Source organism: Arabidopsis lyrata (genome assembly GCF_000004255.2).
Source record: "Arabidopsis lyrata subsp. lyrata unplaced genomic scaffold ARALYscaffold_9, whole genome shotgun sequence".
Taxonomy (NCBI): Eukaryota; Viridiplantae; Streptophyta; class Magnoliopsida; order Brassicales; family Brassicaceae; genus Arabidopsis; species Arabidopsis lyrata.
In genome coordinates, this window is record NW_003302547.1 from 527,276 (window position 1) to 551,488 (window position 24,213).

Consider the following 24,213-nt stretch of genomic DNA (forward strand, 5'->3'; position numbering starts at 1 on the left):
GAATACGAAAAAAAATTTGGGGCTTTTTGGAAAAGTAAAAACTGCTAAAAGAAAATTTTGTTGCTAATTATGGGGCATTTATAATTTTTATTTAACAATTTTTCTTAATTTTTGGACATTGTTTACTAATTATAGAAAATTTTTGCTAATTATGAGGCTTTTTTACTAATTATGGGGCCTTTTGTTAATTTTGAAGCCTATATTATTAATTTTGAGGCCTATTTTACTAATTATGGAGCCTCACAAAAACAAAAAAAATCCTCACAAAATGGACCTCGAAAATTTGAGGCCCAATACAAAGGTTTCACAAAAATCTGTCAAGGGCCGGACCTGGTAGTATGATACAAATAATCTGTAAGCGTATCAATCATCTCCACAATCCCGAAACCCTAATTCAAGTATTTTGATACTAATTAATATCAAATAATAGTGATGTGAATCAAGGCTAAGGAATTACGATTAACCTAACAAGAAATACAGAAATTCCTAAAGAATGTTACATTTGTTGTAAACCACATTACGGATGGACTCCATAACCGTGGCCCATGTCCATGTTCTAGAAGGCCCATGTCCATGTTCTAGAAGGCCCATGTCTATCTTCTAGAAGATTCGCCCAATGACGGTTTATGTTAGTTTTAGTGGGCTTTGGGCTTTAGGGTTTCCTAGTCCAATTGGGATTTGTCTCCCTTATTGTATATATATATAAGTTGTAACCTCATTCATTAATAAGAAAATACACGAGATTCATAACACGTTATCAGCACGATAGCCTCTAAATCCCTTAGCTAAAGATCTGACACATAAACCCTAATCTCACGATCTCTCTATCTCCATCAAACCCCTAAAACGCAAAGAAATCTGCCTCGGAACTTCAAAGAAGTCGTTCTCTCACATCGTGAGGACCCAGAAAACGAGCAAAATATCAAATTGAAGCCCTCGCCGAGACGAATCTATCAGTGCAAACAGCTTGTCGATCTGAGCACCGACGCGCCCTCACGCACAGATACAGTGTGCGCCGATTTGTTTTGAAAACCCTAGCTAGCTCGTCCGTCCGTTTGCTTTCTCCTTTGCTCGGCGATTCCTTCCAAAGACCATACGCTCGTGACAAGTTGATAACCGAGGTTTTTAGCTCCCGGTTCTAGTCCGTACAACCCCATAAGGTGAAAGGTAACATCAAAACCCTAAAGCTAAAGAACCAACAATCGAACTTGAAAGTTAAGCAAAGAGAAACTCTAAAAACGAACCTTGTTTGATAAGCGATTGTTATTTCCTTGGATGATCCGATTGCTTGACTCGTTTAAGTTGCTAGAAAATTTCTCAAACTCGCCATGGCCGAAACTTTTAAAACCCTAAATCGAATTGGAAACCTAAAACCCTAAAATATAATCGATTGATTGAGGTTGTTTAGGTTGTTAGATTTATTGTTTTATTGATTGATTACATGCATAAGTTGTTAGAAACCCTAAAACTAAAATCGCATGAACCCTAGAAACCTTAGAAAAGATAATCCTAAAGAAAATAGTAAAACCCTAAAATCCTAATTAAAATAGGAAATCTGAAAAACCGTAAATCCTATTCTAAATAGGAAAAGCTAAATCCTAAAGAAAGCAGGAAAACCTAAATAAAATCCTAAATCCTATTGTAAATAGAAAATTCTAAAATACTCTAAATCCTAATTAAATTAGGAAATTCATAAATCCTATTCAAGATAGGAAAACCTTAGGAAATAGAAATCTTCTAAATCCTAAATAAAATAGGAAATCTTAAAAATCTAAAATCATAAGTGAAATAGGAAAATTAATCCTAGAGTAAAGAGGAAAGTAAATCCTAAAAGGAAAAGGAATAGTTAACCCTAATTAAAAGAGGAAATCTAATCCTAAGCAAAAGAGGAAATCTAATCCTAAGCAAAAGAGGAAAGTCAAATCCCTAAGTAAATCGATTCATGGTTCGGTCTCAAATACCGCATGACACTAACGATTACATGATTTTGACTCAAAACTTTTCCTTGTAGATGTTGAATTACAACTTGTATTTTACTGCCCTAAATCTCTTAGGAGATAATTATTTAAAATGGGCAATGGATACTAAGATTATCCTAAAAGTCAAAAGGACTTTGTGAATGTATCTAATAAGGCAATAATGCCAAGAGAGAAAGATAGATACAAGACAATATTAGCCACCATCTTATTGAGAGTCTCATAATCCAGGACTATAAGTCCGTGGATGAGTCTATTGCTAGATGAGCAAAATAACGACTTACTGATAAAAACAGTGAATTACGACCTCATAGATTAACCCCATTACCTGATGCCAATAAGGCCGCAAAGGATAAGAAAGAATCCAAAGAATCTAACCACGTCTAAAGTAATAGACCACACGGCCGTAACCGTAGTGGATGGAAAGGACGTGGTTGTGGCCACTATAACTCATCCGGCCGTGGGAACCACTATAACCGTGGATGTAGACCCAATTCCGGCTGTGGTCGAGGGCGAGGACGATGTGGTATTTCCAAACCACAACACTCGACCAAATGAGTATGCCATAGATGTGGAATGGGGAACCATTGGGCTAAGATATGTAGGACTTCCAAACATCGTTGTGACCTCTATCAAGAGAGTGTGAAAAGGAAGAATCCTAAAGCCCATTTGGTATATAAAAATGGTGAACATGATCAAGATGATCTAATAGAGTATGAGACTTCTGATTGCCTAAAAGAATCAAGTTGATAAATCTGAGTTCGACATCAAAACCTCTATGTTTTCTTTGCATTTTATGTTTTCATTGATTGTTATTTCCTTGAATTTATTTTATATTATTTTATGTTTAAAACATGATTCTTGTCCATATAAGAAATGGCCGAGGACAAGAACATATTTGTGGTGGATAGTGGAGCCAGACAAAAGATAAGAGATATTTTCCTAAATCTCATAATGAAAAATGCCAATATTAGCACTATAGCGGGTATAGCAAATCTTATTGAGGGCTACGGCCAAGCCCATATTCTATTACCAAATGGCACGCATCTTGAACTAAGCGATGCCTTATATTCACCCAGCTCAAAGAGGAGCTTATGGAGTTTCAAAGAAATAAGATTGAATGGTTTCCATATTGAAACAAAGGGTGAAGGGAACAAAGAATTCCTAAATATAATTGAGATCACCAAAGGACATAAGAAAGTCCTAGAGACTATACCCGCATTATACACTGGTCTCTACTATGCTAAAATCAATATGATAGAAGCTAATATGGCAATGAAAGAGTCCAACGAAAAGTTCACTTTATGGCATGACCGGCTTGGCCATCCGGGTCATAGTATGATGCGTAAGCTTATGATAAATTCAAAGGGGCACACCCTAAAAGAGAAAAGAGTTATCCCTAAGAATCTCACGTGTGAAGCATGTTCACAAGGAAAACTCATTATAAGGCCATCACCGGCAAAGATAAATAAAGAGACATTAAATTTTCTGGAAAGGATACAAGGGGATATATGTGGACCAATACACCCACCATGTGGGACATTTAGATATTTCATGGTCCTCATTGATGCATAGACAAGATAGTCGCATGGTTCAGTCTTAAATACCGCATAGACTAGTCTAAAATCGATTGCATGATTCGGTCTTAAATACCGCATGGCCCAGATCATAAGACTGAGAGCTCATTTTCCAGATTTTCCGCTTAAGACTATACGTCTAGATAATGCCGGTGAATTCATGTCCCAAGCGTTTAATGACTACTGTATGTCCATGGGGGTAAGTGTGGAACATCCCGTACATACTTAGAACGGATTAGCGGAATCCTTCATTAAACGAATTTAGTTGATAGCTCGACCATTACTCATGAGGTCGAAGCTTCTAGTAGCCGCTTGGGGACATGCTGTTTTACATGCATCAGAGCTTATACGCATAAGGCCATCTAGTGAACATAAATATTCGCCATCCCAATTATTAACGGGTCATGAGCTAGACATATCCCATCTAAAGACATTCGGGTGTGCCGTATATGTACCGATTGCTCCACCACATAGAACAAAGATGGGACCTAAAAGGAGGATGGGAATATATGTTGGATTTGATTCTCCCACCATTATTAAGTATCTAAAGCCAACCATGGGTGATCTATTTAAGGATAGATACGCAGATTGTCATTTTAATGAATCTGAATTTCCTACTATAGGTGGAGAGACGAACAAGTTGGTCAAAGAAATATCATGGAATCAAACATCCTTAAATTGGCAAGATCCTTGGACTCTGATGTGTGATTCAGAGGTCCATAAGATAATAAATTTGCAAAAGCTAGCTAATGAATTGCCAGATTCCTTTGATGACCTAAAGAGAGTTATAAAAGCGTACATACCAGCTTGTAATGCACCAGTACGTAATTGATGTTCACAAGGAACACAATCAAGTTGCTACAGAGTCTAGACAACGTAAGAAACGTGGTAGACCAATAAGTTCCAATGATAAAAACCCTCGGAAATTAAAGAAAGATGCAATAGGAATCCGAGGTTACTAAGGAAACCATCCCAGACATGGAGATAAGGTCGGCCGGCTCTAAGGTACAGGTACCATATAATGTAGCTTGGGACGCCAAGCTGCATAGTATTAAAGGTCCTGACCATAATAAATCTCAAATCGATTATATCATGTCTGGAACATAATGGAACATATAAAAAATGTCGACATAAGATGATTTTGCATGCAAGGTAGCACTTGAATTTTTGAATATAAATGAGGATCAGGAGCCCACGTCTATACTAGAGTGCACTCAAAGACTTGATTGATTAAATGGTACAAGACACTACAAGAAATATGAGCATTCATAGCATATTAGGATAGCACAGTTTTCGTATTTGCTATTAAAGATGTGTTCGGGATTTGATAACAATATCATAGCATTTCAACAATGCTAAGCCTTGTAATAGCAAAATAAAAAATTAAAATTCAGATCAAAACTAAAATCACTTTGACCACCAACACTTAGCGAAATTAGAACGAAAACTTAAAATTTCGCATGTGACCGCCACTATTTTTTCAAATATTACTACAAAGAAAAAAAACATAAAAAAAAACATAAAACCCAAATCAACATTTGCAACAACCCTAATCAGAAATCCAGATCTGCTCCATACCAATCATCCAAGGTCCAAATCCAATTTTCTTCTTCTTCTTCTTCTTCTTCTTCTTCTTCTTCTTCTTGGGAACACGACTTCATCACCGCTCTAAGTAACAATGGCCTTTACGCCGTCGTCTCTCCTCCCAAAAATCTTTGTGGTTATAAGAAGCCTAATCTTCTTCTAAAACCATCTTCTTCGACGCATCGTCGCCTTCAGGTCATAACCTCTTACGACAATGGAGTTCTGGGGTAAACATCTCCTATTTCCCACACAGATCTAAAAGCAAGGTTGGTCTTTAGTTTCTCTTACTTTCGGTAAAACTCTGCGGATGAAATCTTACTCTCATAGGTCTCGTCAGCAACAGAGTTTACTGATAAAGAATCAGAAAAGCATGACGAATCTGATGATGGAGAACAGGAGAAGCAACAAGGGCTAAAGCAAGAACGTGAGAGTTTGGAGAAGAAAAGATGAAGAAGGGTTGAGAGGAAGAACAAGGAGAATTAGTTGACGATTTGAGTGTAGTAAAACAAAGAAATCAGAGTTATCCTTGCTCGAGTATGATTATGTTCCCAAGCTGGTTGTATTCGTGGATTCAAATCTGCCATGTCTAGCACGCCAAGTGTTCGACGATATTCCATACTTGAATGTTGTCTCTGCTACATCGGAAATATAAACGGTAATGTATATGTCCTTTGCTTCGAGACAGAACATGAGTAATGATGATGGTTGGTTTAGTTTCTAGGTCTGGAATTGAGAAGTTAGAATGAAATTGGTTAGTAAGAGTGTTTGCTTGTAAATGAGAAGGTGAATGGGCTAGTCTAAGTGGAGGATACATGCTTTATTCATCTATGTGTTTGCAGATTTTAAATGGTTAGTGATTTGTTTGATCTCTCTGTTTCTCTTATTTTGCTCATCTTTTGAGTAATCGTAATGATGATGGTTGGTTTAGTTTCTAGGTCTGGAATTGAGAAGTTAGAATGAAATTGGTTAGTAAGAGTGTTTGCTTGTAAATGAGAAGGTGAATGGGCTAGTCTAAGTGGAGGATACATGCTTTATTCATCTATGTGTTTGCAGATTTTAAATGGTTAGTGATTTGTTTGATCTCTCTGTTTCTCTTATTTTGCTCATCTTTTGAGTAATCGTTAATTCTTATTTGATTTTGGATATCAAAACTATGTTTCTTGCAGCAATTTTGTATCACAGATGGATACTCAACATTGTTGAAAGTTTTCATCTCTTGTTCTTGAGGAGGATGAAGAAGTATGGATTACAAATTCTTTTGGTCAAGGCTAGTTTAATTCCCATGTGAGCAATGAAACTGGTCAATAAGGACAGGTTCGTTTTCTTTATGAATCTTAATGCTTATTTTATTAAATATTTGCCTAGTAAATGAGATTGGAATTCTTATCCCTTGATACTTCAAGAAAATAGAGACAATGATAACATGATGGAACTATCATATTCGGCTATCGCAAAGCTTGATCAAGCAAAACAGAATGAGATCCAACCTTCTTCATAAAAATTAGAAGGTTATTTACTTTACTTCGTCTTTGTTACTCTTGATGGTTTTGGTTTTGGCAATTTCAGTTCCAAACTAATTCAGGCTATCCACAAGCTTTCCTTTCGGCATCAAGACTTCAAGGTAAACTAATACTCTTTGATTTCTCGTGTTTTCATAAGGTTAGCAGCTGATCAGTTCAAATTATTTAGTAGATATACCCTGCATTTTAAGGAAATTTGAAGCTAATAAGCTTGTCTATTGTACTGCATTTTTAGGACTATTGTTGCTTTGGAGAAGGCAGTGAAGTGAGAATTGCTTGGAATGAGACAACCTAAGTTCTTTGAAGGAGAGAAAGAGCAAGCTAATGGGAAGGCAACGCACATAGAGGGGATGAGATTGAAGTTGTCTTTAGAATGTTAGCTTTATTTTGTTTAAAACTTGGTATGATGTTATGTTAAAATGGATAATGTAATAATATTGTTATGTATGTTGATGATTTATGAAATATAAACATTATATTATAAATCCAATTAAATTTATTTTGCAAAATAGGATTCATATATAATAATTATATATGGAAATAGCTTAAAATAATCGCAGTATAGACTTGCTATTGTAGAATGCCCTATGATAACAAAATGCAGGTGCTATATAAGATTTAATTACAGCGTTGTAATTTTGCCATAGTATCTGTATATATCATAGCATTAAAAAAAATGCTATCGTATGTCAAAAACCTATTATAGCTGCCGATGTCATAGCATTAGTGAATTCGCTATCTTATATGTATGATAGCATATTTTCCGCGCTAACAATGTGCATATTTCTTGTAGTGAGACCATAAAACGTGGAGCTAAGAATCATTAAGAAAAGGAATGAGTTTGGTCCGACCTTAAGGACACCATTCGATGTAAAAACCAGTAGGACACAAATGGGTCTTTGTGAAGAAGAGAAATGAGAATAATGAAATCGTGAGATATAAGGAACGGCTTATAGCACAAGGATTCTCACAAAGACCGGGGATAGATTATGAAGAAACATACTCCCCTGTGGTGGATGCTAAGACATTTAAATTTTGCTAATTCTTGCTATATAAAAGAGAAAGACTTGATTTGCGGCTAATGGATGTAATGCCTGCATATTTATATAAGTCTACTGGATAATATATATGAGATTACCAGAGGGTATTGAGCTCAAAGATAAGAAAGATTCTCGAGAATATCACTGCATAAGGCTGGACAAATCCTTTCATGGACTTAGACCAAATGGGCGTATGGAATGTTATAAATGATCCCATTAGTCCATGTATTTTCATAAAGAGGTTTGCAAACAAAAGATTTGTAATCATAGCAGTGTATATGAATAATTTAAACCTCTGGGTAATCGACCAAACAGTTGAGTATATCTAAAAGAAAGACCTAGGCAATAATTAAGTTCTGTTTGAGATTACAACCTGAGTACATGAATAATGGAATCCTTGTGCATCAAAAGGCATATACTGAAAAGTACTCAAGGATATTTAATAAGGACCAGGCCCGCCCATTGACCAGGCCCAATGATGGTGAGAAGCCTTGGATTGGATAGTGATCCATTCGGTCCAAAGAAGGACGAGGAAGAAGTTCTCGGTCCTGAACTGCCATACCTCAGTGCCATAGGAACGTTAATGTACTTGGCTAGCCACACTAGACCAGACATATGTTTTGCTGTGAACCTCCTTTGTCTAAATTTAGTTCATGATCAACCCAAAGGCACTGGAAAGGTTTGAAGGAAGGTTTGGTTAAATTTTAAAGTTTATTCTTCCTACTTTGTTTATTTGGGTTTATTCTATACTGATCTAACCAAAAAAAGGGTCTAGTTTGCCTTGGTTTAGTTTGTTTTGCTGATGCAGGTAAGATCAGATTATGGCATGGTCAATAAATAGGAACTACGTGTGGCTTGATCCCTTCCAAGGGTACGTAGGCAGCCTTCTTCAAGGCGCAGCTACTACAACATCAAAGACCATCATATGTGGAGACAACGTAGCCATGTATCGCTCAGCTCAAGGACGGCTACATCAAGGGAGATCGGACAAAGCACATTCTACCTAAGTTCTTCTTCACGCATGACCTACAAAAGGATGGTGAAGTTCAAGTGGTGCAAGTTCGTTCAAGCAACAACTCAGCCGATCTCTTCACTAAAGCACTACCGACAACAACATTAAGGAAGCTCACGCATCAAATTAGAATGCGGAGACTTAAGGACTTGCAGGGATGACCAAAACAGGAGGAGTAATGCGTGTTGTACTCTTTTTCCTTCACCGTGATTTTGTCTCAATGGGTTTTCCTGGTAAGGTTTTAATGAGGCAGCATCCCCAAGCGCATTACAAAGATCCTTTGGCATCTACACGGTTATGTCATCCAAGGGGGAGTGTTGTAAACCACATTACGGATGGACTCCATAACCGTGGCCCATGTCCATGTTCTAGAAAACCCATGTCTATCTTCTAGAAGATTCGCCCAATGACGGTTTATGTTAGTCTTAGTGGGCTTTGGGCTTTAGGGTTTCCTAGTCCAATTGGGATTTGTCTCCTTTATTGTGTATATATATAAGTTGTAACCTCATTCATTAATAAGAAAATACACGAGATTCATAACAACATTCGGTTTTCAAATTTCCTTGATCATGCTCTTGGATTTCCATTTTTCTGACTCATATTCGTAAAATCAGACTAGTTTTTTCTTGTTTATAACATATGATATCTAGAATTATGGTAACAAAATTATGGTTGTTGCTTGGAAAATAAGTTTATCTTTAGGTAACAAAATTATGGTAATTGTTTTGTTGGCAATGTAATACGTTTTCTGCAAGCTAAGTTGAAAATGGTTGGACATGCGGTATTTTGGATTACTCATATGGACCTCTTTGGACCATTAATAAATGTAATTGGGAAAGATGGTCCTCTGAATCTTAGGTCCCAAATGGCAATATAATTCAAGTTTGATAGTAATTCGAGTATGTCAGAGATGTGATTTTTGGTAGCGATGCGACTGGTTAATATCATGAATGATGACATATTTTTGCGTGATGTGATTACTATATATGTTCTTAATATTAAAACGCTTTGGAAGCAAGTTGAAAAAAATGGGTACTAATATATGTATACACTAGTTGTATTATCTTTGTTATTATTCTGTACTTTTCATTAATTAACTTTAATTGTGAGAGAAAAAAACGTGAGTATATATATATATATATATATATATATATATAATATCAATATATCATGGAATAAACGTGATTGCAAGACCATGGTTTTGCAATTTTTGTAAAAATGATGCAATATATTTTTTTTTGCCGAATTCATGGATATACAAAAAAGGAATTTGATTTAGTGTAAATTTATATTACCAAAAAAGGGAGCGAGTTAATTACAAAAGCTCTAGAGGTTAGGACATTCATTCTTTGGCCAAAATAATTCAAAAAGCCAAGATGAGATTAGAGAAAATCAACTATGAAGTGAAATGAGCTAGGAATGGGCAAACAATCGAGATAAGAGTCTTGCCGAATTCTTCTATCAATTTTTTCAACGATAGTGGCCACAGTTTTGGAAGAGTTATGTTATGTAACATCTTATTTCAACTACTTTGAAATGCATCGCCGCACAACCTACTGATTATGCAACTTTCCCAAAAAAAAATTATTCTCTCAATTTTCTAGCCAAAAACGATGTTTTGAACTTGTGTATTCGAAAAATAAAAATTGGAGTCAGTTTTTTGGGAAATAATAGAATTTTATGGTGACAAAGTATGAAAATACTGTTTTTCGGCGGAAAATTTACATACTCTGATACTCGCACTGATTGATGAACCTTTACAAAATCAGAATTGGTGAAACATCTTAGTCATGTTTTTGGAGGGAATTACTCTTGCTGGCGTGGAAATTCAAAGTCACATGTAATATGGAAAATAATTAGATCATGTTTTGAGTAGAAAATTATGGAATCGTCTTTAAAGAAGAAAATTAGCATAATCAAATTTTAATTGCTAGATATATATTTTGAAAGTAATTAGTAGATAGAATGGGTGATTAAGTTGACATTGAGGATCTTTTGTATCGCAGTTTTTTTTTTTTTTTTGAATGTGATATTTATTCGACAAAATTATATGCTTTTCATTGGGAAGTTGGAATTGTGAAGTCACATAACTCACATCAAAATCGGGTTGATGAAGGGTCCATCAAATCTCACGGGTAATATGTGTGAAGTGTAACTATTACATTGCATGGAGGAGAAAGCGAAAGATGGGCAGCTAAAATTGTAGAAGTAGTCATGTAGTACTTATTCCTATTCTCTCTCGATATTTTCTCAAAAAAAATCCGATTCGAAAGTGATAACTTTTATTAGCAAGAAGGTGGACTACTAAAGTTCGTATTTTTATTTTGTGATGATAAGACCGAAAAATGGGTTATTATTTCAGTAAAGAGGTAATACAACATTCAATACTCTTCTACCTCCGGAAGGAATTCACTTGAAGATCACCCAAATTCGGCAAGATCTCCCTATCCTTGATGCCTCAAATTCAACACTCTTCTACCATTAGGTTCCTATTAGAGTTTAATAAACTTTCTGATATTCTCATTTTAGATAATGTTGATCTGTACAACAGTATATATAGGCATTTACATGTATGTTTAACGTCTAACTATCAATTCCGTTATATACAAGTAACACTGTTAATATCACTGTTAAGTGCTCTGTTTTATGTATCATGCTCTGTAAATCCTCATGTAGTGTAATATCCCCCCTTAAGCTGGCATGAATAAATTGGAAATGCCAAGCTTACTCCGTAAACTGCGAAAGATGCCAGGATAAAGCGGTTTGGTAAGAATATCTGCAATCTGACATTCACTGCGAACATGACTTAATTTGAGTGTTCCTTCTGTCACACGGTCACGAACAGTGTGACAATCCCTGCCGATATGTTTCGTACGTTCATGAAACACATGGTTGTTACCAATGTGTATAGCTGCCTGATTATCGCAGTATAGAACAGTAGGAGTCTGAACTGGAACACGTAAATCTTCTAGTAAACTGCGAAGCCAAACAATCTCACAAACTGCAAGAGCCATTGCTCTGTACTCAGCCTCCGCAGAAGAACGAGACACAATATCTTGCTTCTTAGATTTGCACGAGATAAGAGAATCACCAAGGAACACACAGTAACCAGAGACTGATCGGCGAGAATCATTACATGTACTGAAATCAGAATCAGCAAACGCTGTCAATTCCATGTTAGGATCTGATGAGTAGAAAAGTCCTTGTCCCACTGTACCCTTGATGTAACGAAGAAGTTTGTGAACCGCTGTATAGTGAGGTTTCCGAGGAGAAGCAGTAAACTGAGCTAGCTTGCCCACATCAAAACAAATATCTGGCCTTGTAATGGTCAAATAGATCAATTTTCCCATAATACTTCTGTATGATTCCGGATTATCAATAAGCTCTCCAACATCCTTATCCAGAGGTTGATTTGGCTCCATAGGTATAGATGATGGCTTAGAAGCAAGTAATCCAGCTGAATCTAACAATTCAAGAGCATACTTGCGTTGGCATAGTGAGATACCTGAAGAAGACCGAGCAATTTCAAGGCCTAGGAAGTATTGAGCAGGTCCAAGATCACGAAGTTTGAAAAAAGACTGCAATTGTGACTTGAGAGTTGCTGCAACATCATCATCATTGCTTGATATTATAATATCATCGACATAAACCAAGACCATGAGAAAAGCAGAACCTGTCACTTTGGTGAAAAGAGTATAATCTGAATGATGTTTTCCAAAACCAAGATGTTGCAGTGTCTCTGCAAATTTCATATACCACTGACGAGAGGCTTGTTTTAAGCCATATAAAGACTTGTTGAGTTTACAAACCGCATTAGGAGGCAATGTTTCACCTTGCTTAGGAACATATCCAGGAGGTAAGTGCATATAGATCTCCTCTTTTAGATCACCATTTAAGAAAGCATTAGAAATATCCAACTGTGATAAGGACCAGCCTAGTTTAGCAGCAAGAGCTAACAAGGTTTTCACCGAAGTGAGTTTAGCAACAGGTGCATATGTGTCAACATAATCCAATCCTTCCTTTTGTGTATAGCCTTTAGCAACGAGTCGAGCCTTGTGTCTTTCAAAGGTACCATCTGAATGATATTTGACTTTATAAACCCATTTGCATCCAATAACATGCTTGGCTGCAGGAAGAGAGCAAATGGACCAAGTATTTGTTGATTCCAAGGCATTTGTTTCTTCTCCCATGGCATTAATCCAAACTAGATGTTTCTTGGCCTCATTGTATGTAGCAGGCTCAAATTCTCTAGTGATCACCGTGAGAAAGAATAAATAAGGACCTGAAATCCTGTCATAAGACAAATAATTGCAGAGTGGATAAGGAATATCACAACTCATGAAGTAACAGTGGTAATCCTGCAAATAAGCAGGTGGCTTTGATTTTCTTGTGAGATCAATAACCATATCTACCCCACTGTCATCATTATTATCAGCATTAACAATGAGTGAATCTTCTTCAGTCATTGTATTCAGTGGATCCAGCTCAGGAATGTTTGTAGTGTTCTCAGAATCTCCTACTGAAGAATCACTAACGATCACTCGCTGAGACTTGGAATCCAGGTTGAGCTCAAGTGATTTGTTAATAGGTGCAGAATCTCCTACTGCAGAGCTACCAACTCTGTCACTATGTTGCTCTTGCTCAAGTGAACCTTTGATAGACGCAGAATCTCCTACTGCAGAACTACCAATGATATCACTATGTTGCTCTGAATCCTTATGTGACTCTGTGATGATAGCAGAATCTCCTACTACTAAATCATGCACAATCTCTGTCACAATAGGAAACAGTTTCTGAATTTGCTGAGACATATCTCCACTGACCAAAGGGAATAACTCTTCATGAAAAACAACATGCCTTGATATGAAAACTGCATGTGTTTCTATATCCAATAGTTTATAGCCCTTTAAACCAGTAGGATAGCCTATAAAGACACATGCTCTAGCCCTTGGAGCAAATTTGTGCTGTTGATGGGAAGAAGTAGAAGCATAAGCCAAACATCCAAAACTCTTCAAAGCACTATAATCTGCAGGAGTCTGCATCAATAGCTCAAAAGGTGATTTATTAGAGAGATGCTCAGTAGGAAGTCTATTGATGAGAAAAGCTGCTGTCAATACACATTCATTCCAATATTCAAGAGGAAGGTGTGACTGAAACATAAGTGCTCTGGCGACATTAAGAAGATGCTGATGCTTCCGTTCAATCACTGAGTTTTGTTGAGGAGTCTCTGGACAAGAATGATATGCAAGAATCCCCTTTTCTTTGTAAAATTGAGTAAAGTTAAACTCTGGAGCATTATCAGAACGAACTCCCTTTATCTTTGTATTAAACTGTGTTTCAATCATTGAAACAAAACCAGGTAATACTGTAGTTGCCTCTGACTTATTTCTGAGAAGATAAATCCATGTAGCTCTTGTGTAATCATCAACAATTGTCAGAAAATAGCGAAAACCATCATGAGAAGTAACAGCAAAGGGACCCCAGGTGTCAATATGAATCAAATCAAAAGCTTTATTAACCTTATTATTCCGAGATACAAAAGGTAACTTCCTTTGTTTTGCAAGATGACAAATCTTACAATGATTCTCCTCTGGAGTTAAAGCCTTAGAAACTGATACAGACAATAAACCAGAAAGAGATTGTAGCTTTTGATATGATGGGTGACCCAGTCTTTGATGCCATAAGTGTGAAGAAACTGTGATGGTAGCACAAACAGTCAGTGGAATTTGTTCTGATGGATGATATTGCAGGTCCAAGAAATAGAGCTTGTTGTGCAAACTACCCTTGCCAATGATCAATCCCCGTGTAAGATCCTGAATTTCACAACCATGAGAATCAAACCACAAACCACAAGAAATCTGAGTTGTCAATGAACTCACACTGAGCAAATGGAACTTAAATTGAGGAATGAACAAAACATTAGTGAGAATAATGTTTTCATTGAGTTTAATAGTTCCCAAACCATCAATTCTCACACCAATACCATTAGGAAGCTTCACTGTAGTGTCAAGAATAGGAATCATCTGTTAAAAGAGATCCTTATTATAAGTGACATGGTGAGTAGCACCAGTATCAATAACCCAAGTATCCATGTTATCAACCTTAGCAGATAAGGAATAATAATATGAGTCATTCTCACTTGTCATGGAACAAAAAATGGATGGAAGAGAGATACCAGTGAATTGACATATAGTAGGCTTGACTCCTGAGGTTGAAGCTTCTGCAGGAATCTCAGTTATAGTAGCATGTGTAGCTGTTGAATGCTGAGGCTGCAACTTCGAACTCAGGTAAGAAACCAAATGTTGAATTTGATCATTAGAGAGAGCAACACCTTTGTCAATATCTGAGACAGAATCAGTGATAGCTAAGTTGGTAGAAGCAGGTATGAAACGTTGGTTTGAGTTTGTGCGTTGGCTCTTTGGTTTCCAACCAACAGGATAACCAATGACCTTATAGCACTTGTCAGCAGTGTGACCAGACATTCCACAATGAGTGCACATAGCACGATTCTTTTGGAAAACATGTTGTTGAGAATTGCCAATCTGAGCTTTAACTTGAAACGCAGAAGGATTGGGATTAGTAATGGTACGTTGTCGTTGAGACTCATCAGATTCAAGCATATTGTACATATCAGAGAGACTAGGTCGAGGCTTCATGTTCAAGATCTGACCTCTGATATTAGCAAAATCATCATTGAGACCCATAAGAAACTGAGTGATACGAGTTGTTTCATGATCTTCCAACAGTTTCAACACTTGAGAACAACGACATCCACCATTTTCCATTAGATTCTTAGTACAAGCAAGGCGTTCCCAAAGAGTGATCTTCTTGGTGTAATACTCAGAGAGAGACATAGCACCTTGACGAAGAGAACTTATCTCTTGCTCCAAATTATAGATCTGAGGGAGATTACTCTTATGATAACGTCTCTGTAAATCCTCCCAAATTCCTGCTGCATCTTGAAAATAGAGTATACTAGCATAGATTTGCTTTGAAACAACATTTAGGATCCAAGCTTTGACCATTGAATTACATCTAGTCCAGATCTTATATAGAGGATCAGATTCCGATGGTCTAGGTAGAGATCCATCCACAAAACTGATCTTATTCTTAGCCTCTAGACTAGTTCGCATAGTAACAATCCAGGAGTTGTAATTATCACCAGTGAGAGTTTCAGAAACAATAGACATACCGGGATGATCGCTAGAATGGAGGTAAAATGGATTATGATGGCTATCAATCGAATCTGAGTTCGCCGGTAACATATTCAACGAAGATCCTGGAGCTGATTTCTCAACATGAGAAGATCGAGTAACAATCGGTGATTCATCACCAGAATCCTGAGGAGAAGGTCGATTCCTGAGCTGCTTGGTTCCTTTCTTCGCCATAACAATGATCGGAACGAAGAAAGATGAACACGACAAGCTGAAATGAAATCGCCTAAGAAGAAATCGAAGAAGAAAGAAAAATTTTCCCGGAAAATGTTGATTTTCCCGGAAAACACAACAACTTTTTGAATGAGAACGATTTATTGCTCTGATACCATATTAGAGTTTAATAAACTTTCTGATATTCTCATTTTAGATAATGTTGATCTGTACAACAGTATATATAGGCATTTACATGTATGTTTAACGTCTAACTATCAATTCCGTTATATACAAGTAACACTGTTAATATCACTGTTAAGTGCTCTGTTTTATGTATCATGTTCTGTAAATCCTCATGTAGTGTAATAGTTCCAATGTTTCGACTATATAATAGACAATTTTCTTACAAGAGTATGGGCCTATATAGTATCATACAGGTAAACATAAATAGTTTTCATATAATTAATCATAGTCCATGTAGATCACGACGTTCGTGTGCTTTGCGGCTATAGATTTCAAAAGTTTGTATATGCTAGGGGCAAACATTTAAAGTTCGCCAACGAAAAATATACATACTATATTTTAAAATTAAGTAACCAAACAAAATTATAATCGTAATATTATATATTATAGAAACATGATGTAAAAATGATTAACTAGTAAATTAATAAATAATCGATTACATACAATTAATATAGTCGTTGGTGTTATTTTTGCTTCTACCAAGGTAAGAGTTGCACCAATAGGAAAATGCAGAAGCCAAAAGAATATATATAACTAATGATCGCAAAGAATCTTATGTAACCTACGCATATATATATTTGGTAAGTTATTATCGAAGGAATTGAATAGTATCGTAATGTACTAATTACTATACACTATGACCATGATATGCGATACAAGCAAAAGTTGAATTGATCACAGTAACACATTGTGAGATGAGTGGTAAGAGATGGGAATCATAGTACACCAAGTTGACTGCACAGTGATAACATATATATTCTCTTTTCAATATGATCAATGATAGGTTATAGTTCATATCACATGATGTGTACTATCGTCACTCATGATATTTAATGAAAAATAAGGGCAGAAATAGAGTTTTACATATGTTCCTTGACCATTCATAAATCCGTTAAAATGTAAGTTCAATGGTCATTTTGTTTGTAATATACAAATGTCCTTTTTGCCTTAAGGTTTGTTAGTTTCAAACTAGAACTCAGATTTGTTGATCAAAAAAAAAAAAGAACTCGGGTTTAACAAAAACTTTACCAACTTTTCTTTGGACGTAAAACCAAAAAGAAAACAAAAAAAAAAAACTTTAAATGGTTGAATTTTGGTATAGTTATATTTTTACCGGTTTATCTTTATTAGCAAAAAATAATTGATAAAAAGGTTATAAAAGGAGAAACAAAAGTATTGACCACTCTTGGAGTTTACAATTGGACGTTACAACTTTAAATGCGCACCAGTGGAAATGTAACTTTGAAGGAGCTGTAGAACATATTAATTGCAGCTTTGATTATATGGACGACACTCGAGAAATGCAAAATCTATCGATGGCAAAAGATTCTCCAAACTTTGTGGGGGCACACGAAAACACTTTTAGTTTCATGTTTTCCATCATGTCTCACAATACTTTGTTGTGGGTGTTTCCTCATTGTGGTGATGCTGAGGATATTCGTTTTCCAGATTTGTTTCTTTTGATCCTCATACCTTACTTTGATCCGTCCTAATTAACTTCCATTCCAAACTAGCATAGTACTATATATCCAACTAATTAATATTAGAATATGGGCTTCTAATTTAAAACCAATTGGGTGGAGAAGCCCATATATCTTATATACTAGTCAAGATCCTTTGTTCTTTCCAATGTGGGATAATATTATCCCTAATAATTAAATCATTGCTTTTCTCGCGACCCACTAAGATTTTCATCTAACCATTTACTTCACAATTAGCTAATTCTTGGATTAACCATTTACACTAATGCACTCAACTAGTTACGTTGAAACTTTGTCTTTTATACACCGAGGATTTTATGAAATCTTTTTTTTCTTCTTCAAGTTGGGTTCTTTGGTGGGTTTATTGCTTTAAAATATTTTCTAACCTGGGCCTTTTGTATCAATCGGTTGACTAAATTTGGTATCTTTTGATAATACTGCAAAACAATATATATATATATATATATATATAAAAGGTGAGATATTTTTATACCTAAAAAGGAAAGAAAAGTATAATCGTTTAGTTAATGGTTCGTTATCAAATCCCAATAGGCAATAGCCGATAATATAATCGATATAAAGTATCGTAATTAAATAGAATTAAACATAACATACCCATGCCCACTACCTATCCACCTATATATACACGTATTACAAATAGACATATATCTCTCCCCAATTATGTCATGTGTCCATCGCCATCTCATCTTTTTTTTTTTCTTAACTCTTATAAAGAGTTGCTTCTCTCCCCCCAAGTGTTTGTTTCAGAACCGCAAAACCTCTTCTTCAAAATCCGAAATCCCTGTTAGAAATCTCAATTCTTGAGAGATTTTCTTATAAAAAATACTACAAAATCTTTTGAGTTTAAAAAAATAATATTTCATCCTTAGATTTACCCTGATCTATAGGGAATATCCGATCTTAATTTCTTCTTATCTATTTGGTTTATATTCTTCTTAATTCTTTTTGTAGATAAGATCAATGAAACTCATTCTCTCTTTTCACCCTTATTCTCGGGACATAATTATCCATGAGTCACAAAAGAGAGTATAATTTTTTTTTACCACATGGGTTTAAAAACCTAATCTGATATCAGTCTCCTACTTCACTTCTTGCATATCTTCAGATCTCTTTCTCTCTTTTTTCTCCTCTCTCTCTTCTATGGAGTTTGTAACAGAAACGTTAGGCAAGAGAGTCCATGATCCGTACGTGGAGGAAACTAGGTTCTTAATGATTCCCGGACCAATCATTGTCGGTTCCGGACCGTCGGGACTGGCCACAGCGGCATGTTTGAAGTCGAGAGACATCCCTAGTTTGATTCTAGAACGTTCCACTTGCATAGCTTCACTATGGCAGCTCAAAACATATGATCGTCTCCGACTTCATCTACCTAAACATTTCTGTGAGCTTCCCTTGATGCCTTTTCCTTCAAGCTACCCTACTTACCCTACAAAGCAACAGTTTGTCCAATATCTTGAGTCCTACGCGGAACATTTTGACCTAAAGCCCGTTTTTAACCAGACCGTGGAGGAGGCAAAGTTTGATAGGCAGCGTGGGTTATGGAGGGTGAGGACTACCGTAGGAAAGAAAGATGAGACAATGGAGTATTTATCACGGTGGCTTGTTGTGGCCACCGGGGAGAATGCCGAGGAGGTGATGCCGGAGATTGATGGAATAGCGGATTTTGGTGGACCAATCCTCCACACAAGCTCATATAAGAGTGGTGAAATGTTTAGTGAGAAGAAGGTTTTGGTCGTGGGATGTGGAAACTCCGGGATGGAAGTTTGCTTAGATCTTTACAACTTCAATGCTCATCCTTCTCTTGTGGTTCGTGACTCGGTGAGGATAAACAAAGCTCTTCTCTTTAATGTATGCAAGAATAATATTAGATGTTTAGTATAGTTCTTGCATTTTCATGCTCTACGTAATTTGGTACTCTTTAGGGTTTAACACTAACAATATTGATCACTATTTGATCAAGTAACAAAGTGTTTACTCTTTTATTCTTTTCACTTTCCAAGAAAGTACGCATGTGATTATATTGATTCAGATCTCTTGTAATTGTATGGGTAATTAAAATTTAGGCTAATTTATTTTTTGGCTAATACTATAGGTGCACGTATTACCTCAAGAAATGCTAGGTATATCGACTTTCGGGATATCCACGAGCCTGCTAAAATGGTTTCCAGTGCAAGTGGTCGACCGGTTCTTGTTACGTATGTCTCGGTTGGTTCTTGGTGACACGGATCGGTTAGGGTTAGTTCGACCAAAACTTGGCCCTCTTGAACGCAAGATCAAGTGCGGAAAGACTCCTGTTTTGGACGTTGGTACTCTGGCCAAAATCCGAAGTGGACACATCAAGGTTCATTAATTATGTTTTTTTAATACAATCTAGATTACAAAACCGTGAGATTATGGGATATTGAATATATCTTTTCTTGACTTTTAGGTGTATCCGGAGTTAAAACGAGTAATGCATCATTCGGCAGAGTTTGTTGATGGGAGAGTAGATAACTTCGACGCGATTATACTCGCTACGGGTTACAAAAGCAACGTACCCATGTGGCTAAAGGTGTGTACCATGAGCGATGATGCGTCTACATCTTCATTATTCTTAATTCCTTGATATTGACACATCACAACCCATTTTACGTTTCAATAGTTGAATTTACTTGGTTTGACTTCAATGTTTTTTTAGGGAATGAACATGTTTTGTGAGAAAGATGGATTTCCGTATAAACCCTTTCCCAACGGTTGGAAAGGCGAAAGCGGATTGTATGCAGTCGGTTTCACAAAGCTTGGATTACTTGGTGCAGCCATTGATGCCAAAAAGATCGCTGAGGATATTGAAGTTCAACGAAATTTCTTACCCTTGGCTCGTCCTCAACATTGTTAACCTGAGATTCGGGTTTCGATTTGGCAAAGTTTGGATTGGGTTTTCAAAAGTAGAGAGTTAGTAGTGATGCATTTATGTAAGGTACTTCCTAACTCTTTAATTGTGACATATGGGAGTTAGAAAGCAGGGTTAGATCAATGTTAGGTCAAAGATTTTTGGATTTTTAGGAAGGAAATATTAGATCATGGTCCACCTTTGTATATATTTATTTGGTTTTATGTACGTTTTGCTTTCTTTCTTTTTTTGTAAATTGGATAAATATTAAATATGGTAGTTGAAGTTGAAGTAATGAAAGCCTTAATTCAAATACTCCTTTTGCTTAATTAGTTGAATGGAGGACAGAGGAGGAGTTTGGTTGAGTCTTTAGATTAGGAATTCAGCTTTATCTTATTGTGCATCAGTGCATGTTTTAAAGTTCATGTGATTAATGTTAGTGGGTGGTGGTGGTGATGTTGTGGAGGTGGGGAGCTCTCACATACATAATTTATATTTTAAGTTTTTTGCTTTACATTTTTATTAAATATATATAATACATATATTGTTGATATAAATTGTTCTAATTTATAGAAATAGCACTAAATAACCATATTGTGGCATTTTGCACATATTTTTTTGGGTAAATAAAAGGAGTATTTTATTGCGCTGTATTTTTTTTATATTTAAATATCATGTAATTCCATCCACACTATTTTATATAACGTTATTGGTTTTTGAAATTAGGTACTATAAATTTAGTTACATAAACTTGTTTAAATATCAGTGAAATAAGTAATAGTGAAAATATATTTGTTTTGAGGTAAATGTTGATTTGGCTATGCATGAGTTCATAAAATCTATTTGAGGGATAGAAAGAATTAAGCTAAGATCGAGAAACTGTACATCAAATTGATTTGAAACATAGCTTTGGAAAGAAAAGCTGAAAAAGATGAGTACATATATGAAAGAAATGCATGCTTTCCTTTCCTTATTTGCCGAAGATTCGATTGGGCCCTTCGCTATGGACCAACACTTATTTTATGGTTGAATATGGACCAACAATTACTTTATTTAAAATAATAAATATAATAAATTATCCTACTTACACGAATTATTGACATGTGCCAAATTTTGTTTTCAATTTTTGTTTTGTTATTCTGCTAGTGATCGTTACATCATTAGAGACTCCGCTATATGAACAAAAATGTGGATTTTCATCATTAGTTTAAGTGTTTAACCCGATTTGCACAATATCAGATTTGAGAAAATATTTTCTTTTGTTAAGAACTTATTTATTTATGTTAATAACCAACCAAAAAATAAAATGTAAAAGCACATGTATATATACAAAAGTTGTGTTGATATGCGAATGCGATACGCATCATATAATATATAATCTACATATATTTGTCATATAAGAATGATTTGTGATACAATAATCTATACGAAACATGCCCCAATACTTTCATATCACTTTTCTTTAAGATCAACTCAACTTAACACAAAAAAACAAACGAAATAAAGCTTAACTATATCGAAGAAGAAGCCATAAGTATTTTACTCCGGAGATAGAGTCGATACCATATGACAAAATCTATCAACAAGAAGAATTTAGTCACAACATTAAAATATGAAATACATTATATAAATTGTATCAAGACGATAAATGATTTTGGTACAAGAAATCTAAATTTCTGTAACTAAGTGATAATTTTTATTTCTATTGATTAATTCAATATATATTACTTGAAGTATGTGGATCGTAACATTTGCACTCTTTTTTGTTCATTTAGTTAATTATCAAATAAATTTATTTTAACAATTCAATCGTATTAGACCGGGAGCACATCTAATCTAGTGTACTAGTGTGTTACTGTACGTATTCAAGCATGTATTTTAACTCGTATAATATATGTTGTTGATACAAGAAAATAAAGGTATTAACACCATTAGTCTTTTTCATATAACACATTAATATGTAACTAGATAGTGTGACTATACGTGAAAGACATGTTAAACGGCTTAAATAGCTAGATGATCTTTCTAGTATATGTAATGCATTCATTTTGTTCATTGGATTTAATTTGACTTGCAATCAAAGTAAATGTACATAATACATCCAAAAATTTAAAGAATATCTAAATCACTCGACTGGACCACAATTTTATAGTCCATGCATTTCCAGCCACAGCTATCTTTGGATGGGGTCTAATGTATTTAAGCTTCTTGTTGTGAATGTAAACTCAACTTGAAGTCATTCTCACGTTAGAGATTTGAAGTGAATTTTTTTCGCAGGTTTTCTTCAATTTTCTAGCTTGTTCTTATCTCTAATTCTTTTGAGTGTCAACTTAGACTAATCGAATATAACTCTTAAACATCTTATATTCAACAAAATAATATGTCACCTCTAAGCATTTAATATTTTTTTTGACATTAGACTTTTTGTGTAACGGATAACAATAATTTTAATAGAATGATTATAGCATGGACAAACAGAATTTCTACAAATGTACAAATATGTAAATGAAGAAAATCGCAAAAACGAAAGAGCTATAGATGTCTAGATTCAAAGGGATTGATGTTAGGATTGACAAATTTCTGATAGTTGGATATTTTAATGAAATATACAGAAGCATGTAGAAAACATAATATATAGTAGTCTCATGCAACAAGATCACAGCCACTAGAAATTTCACCTAGTAAAATATGTTGGGATTTAGAGTAGTATATAAAGTAGAAACACATATTCAACTTGATTTTTGGTTAGAAACTCAAGAACCCTAATATAAAATTTAGATCCTAAGTTAATATCGAACTAGGATGCTTCAAGTAACTATGTTTTTTTTTCCCTATTAATGCATGTTATGTTCCTAGGTTATCACTACAATCATAAGATGAGATCGCCATTTGATGGATTTCCACCGCTTTATCCTTTGGTTGAGGAATATCAATATGCTATTTAGCAAACTATAGTACAAAGAAAATAGTTGCGGAATTGTGTATTACATTCTTAAACTGCCGAAATATGTACAGCAAGTAGGAAATATCGCAAATATCACATTATCTAGATCCTAAGAATTCAGAAGCTATTAATCATGTGGAAAAGGTTAAGCTCAAGTGAAACCATTTCGAAATTCGCGTTTATATATTATTAGAATGTTATTGTGTATATATATTTATATGATGACTTTATAACGAGAAAAATGTATAAAATAAGTGCAGTTACTGTAAAGTAAACGATATTAAGTGAACACAGTGTAGTTTATGTAAAACCATGGGGGTTGAAGAAATATTAAACGGAAACCAGAATAAGTGTATTTGGGTATAATAAATATTAAAAGAAAAAAGTATTTTTATTTAACAATAAAAAATGTCAAAGTTTGATTATTTTTTTAGCAATTTGAGTGGTTAAAATAATTTTTATAATATAACTGTATTGGCTGGTAAAATTAACATGTATGTTATTTTCCCAAATTTTTGAGTTTTCCGCAAAAACAGAATTGCATAATGCATACATGAACCGTAGTTTTTCGTAAAC

At 35.1% G+C, this 24,213-nt stretch overlaps 3 protein-coding genes across 10 annotated transcripts; 2 read left to right on the forward strand and 1 right to left on the reverse strand.

The window, feature by feature from the left end:
- The first annotated feature begins 5,390 nt into the window (after nucleotides 1–5,390).
- Nucleotides 5,391–7,152, forward strand: LOC110226938. Of its 8 annotated transcripts, XM_021019929.1 has the most exons (5): nucleotides 5,391–5,858; nucleotides 6,073–6,200; nucleotides 6,304–6,421; nucleotides 6,704–6,758; nucleotides 6,893–7,152. In XM_021019929.1, exons 2-5 carry the CDS (start codon nucleotides 6,164–6,166, stop codon nucleotides 6,950–6,952), a joined length of 270 nt encoding a protein of 89 aa, XP_020875588.1. In that variant the 5' UTR covers nucleotides 5,391–5,858; nucleotides 6,073–6,163; the 3' UTR covers nucleotides 6,953–7,152. The 8 variants fall into 8 exon arrangements, 4 of the variants coding, with proteins under 4 accessions (XP_020875588.1, XP_020875586.1, XP_020875580.1 ...); XR_002330837.1 differs by having other exon boundaries at nucleotides 6,073–6,451; nucleotides 6,541–6,758; XR_002330838.1 differs by having other exon boundaries at nucleotides 6,073–6,451; nucleotides 6,548–6,758.
- A 7,128-nt stretch (nucleotides 7,153–14,280) lies between these two features.
- Nucleotides 14,281–16,413, reverse strand: LOC110227280. Its single transcript, XM_021021027.1, has 2 exons — nucleotides 14,885–16,413; nucleotides 14,281–14,522 (listed from the first exon to the last, which is right to left on the reverse strand). Exons 1-2 carry the CDS (start codon nucleotides 16,095–16,097, stop codon nucleotides 14,488–14,490), a joined length of 1,248 nt encoding a protein of 415 aa, XP_020876686.1. The 5' UTR covers nucleotides 16,098–16,413; the 3' UTR covers nucleotides 14,281–14,487.
- Nucleotides 16,414–18,389: 1,976 nt separating this feature from the next.
- On the forward strand, nucleotides 18,390–21,022 carry LOC9299225 (indole-3-pyruvate monooxygenase YUCCA2). Its single transcript, XM_002863103.2, has 4 exons — nucleotides 18,390–19,642; nucleotides 19,917–20,165; nucleotides 20,253–20,375; nucleotides 20,502–21,022. The coding sequence occupies exons 1-4, from the start codon at nucleotides 18,965–18,967 to the stop codon at nucleotides 20,697–20,699; spliced, it is 1,248 nt and encodes a 415-aa protein (XP_002863149.1). The 5' UTR covers nucleotides 18,390–18,964; the 3' UTR covers nucleotides 20,700–21,022.
- The last annotated feature ends 3,191 nt before the right edge of the window (nucleotides 21,023–24,213 follow it).